This window comes from Trachinotus anak, unplaced genomic scaffold (assembly GCF_046630095.1).
Source record: "Trachinotus anak isolate AG129_WGS33_773 ecotype Australia unplaced genomic scaffold, CSIRO_AGI_Tana_v1 ptg000013l, whole genome shotgun sequence".
Taxonomy (NCBI): Eukaryota; Metazoa; Chordata; class Actinopteri; order Carangiformes; family Carangidae; genus Trachinotus; species Trachinotus anak.
This window is the reverse complement of record NW_027273864.1, coordinates 18,191,436-18,202,024: the sequence shown is the minus strand read 5'-3', so window position 1 is coordinate 18,202,024 and position 10,589 is coordinate 18,191,436. Positions and strand designations below refer to the sequence as shown.

The 10,589-nt window shown below is 37.5% G+C and overlaps 2 protein-coding genes across 5 annotated transcripts; both read right to left on the bottom strand.

Annotated features, from left to right (window-relative positions):
* Positions 1-47: 47 nt before the first annotated feature.
* On the bottom strand, positions 48-4,761 carry cunh3orf18 (chromosome unknown C3orf18 homolog). 4 transcript variants are annotated; one of them, XM_071495615.1, is made up of 6 exons: positions 4,399-4,761; positions 3,808-3,932; positions 2,959-3,396; positions 2,778-2,803; positions 2,126-2,255; positions 48-691 (listed from the first exon to the last, which is right to left on the bottom strand). In XM_071495615.1, exons 3-6 carry the CDS (start codon positions 3,217-3,219, stop codon positions 611-613), a joined length of 498 nt encoding a protein of 165 aa, XP_071351716.1. In that variant the 5' UTR covers positions 3,220-3,396; positions 3,808-3,932; positions 4,399-4,761; the 3' UTR covers positions 48-610. The 4 variants fall into 4 exon arrangements, with proteins under 4 accessions (XP_071351716.1, XP_071351718.1, XP_071351715.1 ...); XM_071495617.1 differs by lacking the exon at positions 3,808-3,932 and adding an exon at positions 1,703-1,737; XM_071495614.1 differs by lacking the exon at positions 3,808-3,932.
* Positions 4,762-5,034: 273 nt separating this feature from the next.
* On the bottom strand, positions 5,035-8,777 carry LOC139631389 (calglandulin-like). Its single transcript, XM_071495618.1, has 5 exons — positions 8,430-8,777; positions 8,077-8,251; positions 6,199-6,343; positions 5,847-5,947; positions 5,035-5,298 (listed from the first exon to the last, which is right to left on the bottom strand). The coding sequence occupies exons 1-5, from the start codon at positions 8,430-8,432 to the stop codon at positions 5,255-5,257; spliced, it is 468 nt and encodes a 155-aa protein (XP_071351719.1). The 5' UTR covers positions 8,433-8,777; the 3' UTR covers positions 5,035-5,254.
* Between the last annotated feature and the right edge of the window lie 1,812 nt (positions 8,778-10,589).

The following is a 10,589-nucleotide window of genomic DNA, read 5'->3' as shown; positions in this document are numbered from 1 at the left end:
CTCTCTTTTGTTACAGATTTGTTCAGCAAAACACCATTTTTCACAGATTGGTTTAAATAGTTTTAATGTATACAGACAGAATCAATCCTTCATTACTCAATAAAGGAGAAACAAAATGGAGAGGGACAATTCACTTAAGGATGGTCACACATCCAGTGTTCAAGTTTGTCAGAGACGTAAGACCACAAAATCAGTATTAACACAAATGATCACTCATCTCATATCAAACATGGAAGTACATATCAAAGCTCTGAAGAACTTCATTGACAAGCTACCAAACATTTTAACAACAGTGACAGAATGTGATTTTAAGAAAAGTGCATCACACTGTATTTGTGTGTCAAATGATAACAGTGCAAGATCATATGTGATGCCTCCCGATATGCTCCCTTATCATACATGCACCCTACTTTTTCCCTTTTTTTTGCTCATCATTTGAAAACCACTGCCTTTTCACATACAAAGTCATGGTGATATAAATAATCACCAAGGCTGTAGTTGTTCCCAACAACAGTCCAGTTTTCCCTTGTTTTCCTTCCTGAGCGACAGTCTATATCTTGATGAGGCCAGTGGCCCCCGCACACTGAAATAAACTAATGGAAGAGAACTGTTAAGCGTTGAGAGCTTTGGCTACATCTGTGAAGACCAGACGACTGGGCCTCTGCGTGGTCCCCTGGGAGGTTGTGAGAGTCTGCAGAGGAGATAGGCAGCAGGGCAGATAAGAGATAAGCTTGTTAGTGACGTTAAGATCACTTGGTGACTCCTGCCTTGAACTGTGAGAAACACAGTAATGACAGCTTGTTGTCCTGGTGTAACATGACTGCCTGTGCAACTTGATGTTTCGTTCATTTCAGGACAATCAGAGCTAAATCGGCTCACTATTTCAAGATTTAGAAAGTGATTGACTAGGGAAACCAGAGAAAATGTGTAAGGACCAGAGGCCACATGTATAAAACATTAAGTTCAAAAACTGTTAAGCATATATGTAAAAATGATAAAAGTGTAAAAATGTCAATATGATGCTAAAATTGTTTGATCATTGAGTGTTGTGTGGATCAACACATTGTTCCACAATAATAAAAAAAAAGAGTAAGCCTTTAACTTTAAAGGTCCACTTACTAACTTTTTCTGTACCTTTTAACCTCATAACAATTTTCATCGGTGAATTTACTTCGTTGTAATGGATTTGGTTCAGTTGTTATCACATGTGAGATGCTGTTTAAAGCTTTGGAAGAGTGACACCTGACCTTCCAGTGTTGACTGTAAAAACCAAATGAAACATTGCTTTTCTTCAGTCTTCACAGTGCACTGTGCCTCTGGAAGTCTTAAAGGTGTAATAGTATTGCATTTTACTTCAAAAATCATGGAAAATTTTGTACTTGTGCACTGTTTATACATGTAGCTTCTGAAATATTTAATGTGTAAGTATTGAGTTGAGGGGTCACAAAGGAAAGGATGTAAAAGATAAGACTGGTGTAAGACTTTCAGTGCGCTGGTGTCTGTCCTCTGTGAGCATTTCCTTTGAGACAGATTAGTTAATATAAAAAATGGATAGTTTTTAGTGTCCAAAATGAATTACAGACATCTAAACTACTAGGTTTTTGTTTGAGATACAGAAATAATGATAGTGTGAAAGAATGAGGATTGTGGGGAAAAAGAGGTTTAGAGAGATGGTTCAAAAGTCACACAGGTGATACTTTACCATGTTTGCCTTTTACCGTTACGCCATAGTCAAAACTTTAAAGAAAATAAAGTAAAAAAAAAAAAATAAAAAACACAAAAAGATAAATTATGATAGGGACAGTGTAATTTACTTAATCAGTAGCCTAAAATAAAGCATTAATGTACTACTGTAGTGCTATATAGCAAAAACAGTAACTTACATGCAAGACAACAAAATAACCATCCATCCAACCTGGACATAAGAAATTATTAGAAAAATGTGGCATTACACTTTTTTTTTGGTTTATTATTGTTGATGGGAAACATTGTCTAGACTCTAAGTCACTGCTCACAATTTAAGTCAACTTAAGAATATTAAGGTGTATGATTATTACGGCTTTTGTGGCCATCAAACCATTCACCAAATGTCAGTACAGGTTGCACCAAACCCTTTCTGGCCTACCTTGGCATTGGGACCTGTGAGGCTGCCTTCCCGACCATGGTCCAGGAGTTCCTGCTCCAGCAGGTCATCTTGTTCTTCAGCCGGGTCAAAGTTGTACATGGGCATGAGCTGGTGTCTCAGCTTCTCCAGCCTTCATGACAAGAGATAAGAGGAACGGATCAATTGGCAGCTAAGTAAGAAAAAATCATGCTTAAATGGGCAAAAATTTAATGTTTGGCCCCTACTAACCCCTGGTCGACTGCATAGACTGCCTTCTGCTCAATGTGTATGTACCCTGTTGTATCCAAGTTCCTGTTAACTCCAGTGCTGTCAGTGGGCCTACCCGTCTGAGGGATTGATGTTTAACTTGTGTTAGTTTGTTTAGGAATATGTGCCATGTGGACATTATAAGCGAAAATGATAAAGATTTTTTAAATTGTATTTTGATATGGGACTCCAAGATATGGCCATACAAGTATCTAACAATGCAGGATGTACTTTAGCTAATAGTATATTTTGCTAATGTAAATTTCCTAACAAATTTGCAAATAATCAAATTATCAAAACCAATAGACATGTAGTGAACCTGGGGTCATGGCTACACGCCTTTCCTGGTTGATAATCCCGTTTTGCCTGATTGTTGGCTCAGCAAATAAAGTTTTGATAAACTTACCGCTTCCGTTTCCGGATATAAAGCATCTGGAATGGAGAAAGACAGATACAATCAGAAAGAGAAACAAGCACTGTTCTCCAAGCTAAATAATAGAGTGCAATAATGTCTGAGGTGTTAAGACATTAAACATAATACTGGGAGAAAATTAACAGACAATATTTGAATTGTGAATATTCCTCACTATTGCCACTGCTAAGCCAATGACGGTGATGATGCCAAAGGGCACAAGCACCATTCCCATTCCCGAGCCCTCGATCACTGCTTCTGGAAACGTGGTGGCGTTGAAGCTGGTCTCGTTTGTTGTTATAGTAACAGTCATTAAGGTTGTTCTTGAGGTGATATTGTCTCTGGCGCTGGTGCCCATTGAGAGGAAGGGGATTGTGGTGGTTGTGGCAGCTGTGGAGACAAAACTCGTAGTTGTCTTGGCTGCGGTTGTGGCCATGGTCAGGTGTAACTGTTTCAACTGAATGATGTATTTTTGAATCTCTGTGGTGATGTTGTTATGTCGCTCAGTCTCTAGTGTGCCTCATGGTCGACACAGATGTCATCCCTCTGGTCTGGGGTCTGCTGAGCCATTGTTGATGCTTTGGCCATATGATCTGAAGAACAAAACCTAAAACTAACACAAAACAGAAAGACAATATGTGATTAATAAAGGGCGATTAAGCAAAAATCATTTACCTTATGTGTTGTATGTGATGGAAGCGTAGCCGTGGGGTGAGATGACACTTCAACTCCAGCAAAAATGCTAAAGTGTCATTTCTATTTTGCTTCTGTGGACTGATGATTTGCTTAAATCCTTGCGAAAAAAAAAATCAAACATTTCAGTTTTGGCACACCTCACCCTCGATTTCCAACCCATAGCTAACTGTGCCAGCAGGGCTGTGGTAGGTGTTTTGGGCAGGATGTGGGTAGAAAAGGCACATGAGGAAACTTGATAAAATACAGAGGAATACTAACCACTAAAACTGTAACGTGCACTATGTGGAAATGTGTTGGTAGTGTGTTCAAACGTGAAAATCAAACTTACACCCACACACACAGAGCTTCCACACACAGGTTCCATAAATATCCACTGGATCCAAGACTCAGTACATGTGCCTCCCACCCACACACATACTGAGCACATCCCATGAGAGTGAAGAGCAATTTATCCTGAAGATTTACATATATGAGGAGTTAAAAAAAAAACAAAACAACAACACATGAATATGCTCTCTATTTTTAAAGCAGTGTTATATGGTGACACAGGAAGGCAGGGAAAATGTGAAAGTCGACACATGATCTATTCCTCTCTCCTTACTGGACCCTGTCTGCTTGTGCTCTTAATGAGGAACATGTGCAGCTGAAGCAAACAACCAATGAAAACCAAAGGCTGGATTCAGTCATTGCTGTTGTCTGGTTAATAACCCCTGCACTGCACAGAGACGTAGCGTGAAACATTCCTCCATGCTCATCAGTTTATGGTCTGATTATTGTGTGTTACTGATACATAACATGGTATTTTTTGTCAAGATGCACTGTATCTCAGCTGTCCTGTACAAACAGCTGAACTACTAATCCTGCCAACGTGACCGGGTCCTACTCCATGTGTCCTCTCAGATTAGAGATGCAGACGTACCTTAACATGTAACATGCATGAGTTCAGAGGTGAGCTGCAGCAGACAGGGGCTAGCAAGAGAAGGGAAAAATTTCATTGGAAGAGGCAGCATTTCCTCCAGTGTCTGTCCCTCCTCCTCCTCCTCCTCCTCCTCTTCTGCTTCCCCCTTTAGCAATGCAGGTACTGCACAGGCTGTTTACATTGACAAAACAGCCACTTTCTCTGAAGATGGACTCCACACACCAAAGTAACCCTATCCCAGCAGCCTCCAGGAGATCCCGTTTCCGTTCTGCGATTGCCTCCAAGGATCTACTCCCCCCCCTCCGTCTTGCCCTTTCTTGTATTTCACACAACAGAGGCAGCTGTAGGGATGCTGCAAACAGAGATCAGTCCAGCAGGCTCCCTCCCCCTTCACTCTGCCATTGGTCTAATGGCTTCAATAGGATAGATCTGGTTGGCTCCCTGAGCTGTCTATTTGGTTTTGCAGGGATGAGAATGGGATTTAATGGCTCTGCACACCAGATGCTGTCAGACCCATGTGAATGACTGCATCCGGGTGGCAGGTCTGAGGATATTAACCCTATGATGTCTTTTCTCTGACCCTCAGTGACTTCAATTCAGAAAAGCATAAACACACAAACAGAAAAAAAAGACCAATTACCTTGAAAGATTTTTTTATTCTTATGAGAAAGTTTTCAACAATTATTCAGAAAACACAAATATGCGATTGCATGTTTTTGCATTAAAGCAACTGCAAATATGTTGAACACTCAAAAATGATCGTCCTCTTGTGTCACTGGAACATAAACTGAATGTTCACAACTCCTGCAGAGCATCCTCAAGGCTCAAAGTAAGATGTCTTTCTTTTATGGAGTCTTCAGCTCATTTTGAACAAGTTCCCGGTCATCATGGCCACAAATTCTGAAAGTGTTAAAATCAGCATTATATTTTTTTTATCATTTACTTATCATCTTTCTACTTATCTTCATCATCTAAGGACACATTTTTGATTATACTTGTGTATATGGAGATTTATTTAAATGTAAAAGTCAAATGTGAATCAAATGAACTAAATTATGATGAATAACACGTATTTTCCCAAGTTGATTTCTTAATACACAAGAATACTTGACAGGTAAAAAAAAAAAAAAAAATCTAACAAAAAATAATGTCAAATTTCATTCATTATCAATATATAATTGATAATGGATACTGCAGAGTTCACAACATTCTTCAGTAATATATATTTGAACATTAAATAAAATTTTCAAGTTTGGTGAAACATAAGAGATTTATCTTGTAGCACTGAGTTTCTTATATGGAAATTTCTGAATCTGACAAACATAAATTATCCATAAAGATCAGGAGAACATTTCTAAAAAAAACAAAACAAAAAAACAACAACAAAGAAACCAAAGAAAAATTATGTGATTAAATATAACTTCACACAACATGAATATAATATATACCTTCATAATCAATGGTTCCATCTCCATCTCTATCTGCTTCCTTCATCATCTGCTCCGCTTCTATCTCACTTAGTGGTTCTCCTGCATTCATCAGTACATATCTGGAAATGAATATTAAACATACAAGAAACACTGAAAGCTCATAATGGCAAATTAATATTAAAACTATGTTCACGTTTACTATGTTTTTAATAAAATCCGTTTTATCTCATTTTAACTACTTGTTAAATAGTTAATGGTGCAGCGCAATTCAGTGGCAGTGGGTCAACATAAGAGCTAACAAATAATTCACTCATTTACTGAGAGAGAGAAAAATGCGTTTTTGTCTTTTTATCATGAATGTTATTTTTACTTGAGTGTGTTCCAGTCAATATATCCCTTGGCCTCTTTATCAAACACTTTAAAAGCAGCTCTGAGTTGAGCATCCTGGTTTTTGGTTCTTTCGTGGTATAGTGCCATCAGACCCAGGAAGCTGTCACAGTTGAATATCCCTTTCCCTGAAATGTCACAAAAAATGAACTTCAGTTTGTTAGTTTGACAGACATAGAGAAGACAGAAAAAAAGAATACCAACATACTCTTCATACAGAGAAAAACAATACATTAGACAGTATGTTTTTTTATATGTTGTGAAATGAAAGGTGATCAAATTCAACCAAGGTAATCAAGGAATGGCTTTGCAAACATTCATAAGAACAGCTTAATTTTCCAAAGGCTCTAAATTCTTGTATTTGGATGAATATGGATGAGATGTGTAGATTTAAAAATCTAGCTATACTTTGTTAGAACTGAGTCAGTATCACAGTTTTAAGAAGAAATTTTGCAATAAATATCTGCTTGCATTTGCTCTTTCCCCTTTTTGGGTCAGAGAGAGAAGAGAGGTATAAAGAGACAACGGTAAGAGAAGGGGAAATAGGAAACAGGAAATTAAATGGCAAATTATATCCTTCAGCATAACAGATAAAATAACACAAAAAGGTGTTAGATATGTTAAAAAGGAACTTAATTTGATATTAAAGATACACTTATAGCCAAAAAAAAAAAATTAGCAGCAGGCAGAAAATAATAGTGCAGTATATCTGGGCACACAATGAATAACATTTTCAACATAAGAATTGCTTGAGATATAGCTCTAAACTTTTGTTCTTTTATGACTTTTCTGTGTCATCAATTTCCACACTTATGGTAGGAAATTGTTGAAAATTACTAGGGAACTTATTATTAGAACAATATTGTAAAATGTAGGGAAAAAAACAGTTAATTGGGATTGGAAAAGAAAAGACATCAATAACACCTTAATTAAACAACTAACTAAAAAAAGTAAATGAGCATACACCCCGGTCTTAAACTGCTCATAGAAAATCTATCATAGATGTCACAGATGATAGAGTCCAATAATGTCTTCAGATGACTGTTTGTGTGTGCATGTGTGTGTGCACAACTCTGGGAAATTCCAGTAGTTGTTTTGTTTTTTTTTGTTTTGTTTTATGAGTCGCACCATATGTAAAGCACACACAGTGAAACACTGCCACCTAGTGATTAATGTGCATTCCTTCACTAAACAGAATACTGCAGTATTAGATAATGTTATCCTCTTTCATAATGCCTTTTTTGAAGATGTTATTCCCTTTCAAAGTTGCACATGGGTCTTCTTTATGAACCCTAAATCTGCCTGGAGTTGCAATTGACATCCAACCTAGTCAGAATAAGTGGCAAACATCCATTTTGTCTACCATCCAGCGCATTAGGTAATGTAACTGGCCAGGTTATCATTAGAGAAGCTAATTTAGCACTTTAGCTCAAGCACTAATTACTTACCTGGCAGGTGCTGAACTTAAGAAAGATAAAGCTTCAACTAACATCCACCTCCAGGTGTAGATCAGAATACACGGGGCATTGCTTGAAGGCATTTAAAAACAGTCGCTCGTGTATGCAAATTGCACCAACTTACAATAACAGTCAAATACAACACCACGACCATTAGGGTCTTTCTCTGAAACAGTGTAACCAAAAAAACAAAAAAAAGAACTGTATATGCTTCAAAAAGGTAGGATTAGGTAGGGGTGTTGTACTGGATTACATTTAAGTGACTTCTTACTCCGTATTATCTTAAACTGAGCCACTGGTCCATAAAGGTCAAAAAGCCAATCTAAGAAATAACCATTGCTGTGTTTTTAGTTAGATGTATGTACAATGATATTTGTTTTCAGCAAGTGCAAGCTCATATTTACCGTCTTTGTCCACATCTTTGGCCATCTGGCTGAGTTCTCTCTTTGTAGGATTGATTCCCATTAAACTCATCAGCCTCTCCAGCTCCTGTGTCTTCACATCCCCATTTCCCTCTTCATCAAACATCTCAAAAACACCTTTATACTCTGAGATCTGCTCTAGTGTTAGCTTGCTGGCCTGGAAGAAAATAAGGGAGTTGCAGTATTTCATTTAGCAACATGTATCAAAGGAAGTAGAGATCAGCACATCAAAGCTTCTGGGAGTACTTCACGTTGAATTTAATAATGTTAATTACACATATTAGAAATTAACAATTTTGTATGAGAAGTTAGTTCCTTTGTCATAAGGCACTCACCATTTCTTTGCTGGCAGCACAAACAGCTGAAGACAAGCTCTGTGACAACAGAGTGCAGAATGAGAGGATGACTTAGCCTCATCATTTCTACACTTCTAATGCTCTTTCCCCAGAGTTTAGAAAAGCCTGCTTCAAGACCTTTTACGGCACTTAGAGGATGGACATGCTAATCATGGATGAGGAATATTTGGACACTGATCTCAACCAACAGATCGTAAACAGCAAAGTTATATTGGAACTGTAAACGTGTAATCAGCTAAAAAAAAAAAAAAAAAATCATGTTATTCTAAAAGTAACTGAGGCAGGAAGGGCTAAAGACAAAATAAAAAAAATATATGTAGACAATCGGATGCATTTTCTGTGACCTCAACATCACGTGTTCCACTTATGGGAGCTGCAATTAGTTCGCTGTGAGCCATTAGCAGGTGTTTGTGCAGCCCCCAGTGAATCTCATGAAAGCACACAACCAAATAAGGAGGTACTTAGGTCCCAGAAGTTATTTCCAACATTGCAATGGGAACATTAAGAAGTTCACATTTGTTAGCCAAGGGAAAGAGCTGTGAATCTCTGCACACCATACGCCTCAAATGATTCTCGGCATTCATAGAGTTTGAGAGGACACACCAAGTAAACCTAAAGGAAAACTGTAACAAAGCATTTATCTGAAGGTTTTTTGACTTCATATTTACATGAGTCAGTAAGTGAACCATTCAATAAAAAACAACTAGAACAGATTTTCTATCCCATATTTTATTGTTGTATAGTGTGATTGAAACTTAAGCATTTTCACCAAAGAATAGGTCATAGTTTGACTGAACCACATTCAGTATCATAGTGAGGATGACTTGCATCCTCACTATCTAGTTGGCCGTAACAAAGGAGAGCAAGTTTGCGTAATACTTACAGAAAGATACAACAAATAAGTGATTATGCTGGTCAGGTTCACTGGCTTCAATTGCCAGAATTTACTCAATGGAAAAGAAAGTTTACTTGATACGTGAAAGGGCTGAAAAATGACATGCCAAAAAGAGAGTTCTACATATGTAGGCAATTGGAATACAGGTACATTATAACTTGTGTAGCTACAAAGATTTTCTTATGATCAGGCAAAGCAGCGCAGAAAAATGGTTGCCCTCCTGTGTTTGCATCTTTGCAACCAAATCAATTTGCATGTCATAGTCAAATGGTTATCAAAATTCTTCTGACAAGCCATAATGAAGATGATTCTTAGCCTCTGCCATTTCATTTCACTTCATGTGTGAGGTGATTAAGAGATTCTGGTACCATGCTTTTAGAAAGATATCCCATTTATTACTAATTTTACATATGGTAGAGATTATATATACATTTTACAGAAGATTGTGAAAATTCACTTGGACAAAACTTTAAAAGGCAGACAAAGAATTGTCTTTTGAAACAGGCAAACCCGGAATTACTATATATCTTACAAGTACTCTCCACATCTTGCTACTAAATAACCTTGTGGTGGGATTGTTTTGCAACTTCTGTTTCCAAGGTCAGAAGTGCACTTTCTGTCTCAGCTTCATGTCTTACGGCACAACGATGTCTGATCCAAGGTTTAGTGTTGTAAGATAGGGTTGTACCATTTTACAGATGGGTGTAAGAAAGGGTATGAAGGAGGTTGTTGAGTATAGGCTGGTCAAGGACAGATGAACAGGAGGGTTGTCTCAGGCACTGTGTCAACTGAGCCTACGTCGAGCCTGATACAAGATCTAAAGAACAGAGAGAAAGTATGCATGGGGCTGAATGAAAGAAGGAGGATGGAGAAGATGCAAGGAGGGATGAAATCATGAATGGGTGCAGAGAGGGATGCATACTAAGTGTGTGGTATATTGGACTACTTTTTTTCTTGCTTCTGATAGTTTGCACATTACTATTGGAATGAAATGCAATGACTAGACATCCCTTGTGTGACTTGGCTTATTATAACTTTGTATCTATTTAAGTGGTTCTCAGTTTTCTCTTATAAAAGATATCAATGTGACGACCATAATAAATAAAGCTTAATTAACCAAGTATTGTTTGTTAAGGTAGTGTATTTGTAAAAACAAATTCTACTGTAAAGGACAACTGTATATCTATCCAACAAACGTATTGATAACTAGAAGTTACTCTATTGAGTACAGATAATTTGGAATC

What these genes read in the sequence shown, in the direction of transcription:
- cunh3orf18 (XM_071495615.1), bottom strand. Translation starts at nt 3,219, where the DNA reads ATGGCCACAACCGCAGCCAAGACAACTACGAGTTTTGTCTCCACAGCT. An exon ending in TATATCCGGAAACGGAAGCG is followed by an intron (nt 2,256 to 2,777) that starts GTAAGTTTATCA and finishes CTTGTCATGAAG; the next exon opens with GCTGGAGAAGCTGAGACACC. An exon ending in TCACAGGTCCCAATGCCAAG is followed by an intron (nt 692 to 2,125) that starts GTAGGCCAGAAA and finishes TCTCCTCTGCAG; the next exon opens with ACTCTCACAACCTCCCAGGG.
- LOC139631389 (XM_071495618.1), bottom strand. An exon ending in ATTGACTGGAACACACTCAA is followed by an intron (nt 5,948 to 6,198) that starts GTAAAAATAACA and finishes ATTCATTTCCAG; the next exon opens with ATATGTACTGATGAATGCAG. An exon ending in TGGAACCATTGATTATGAAG is followed by an intron (nt 5,299 to 5,846) that starts GTATATATTATA and finishes TAACACTTTCAG; the next exon opens with AATTTGTGGCCATGATGACC.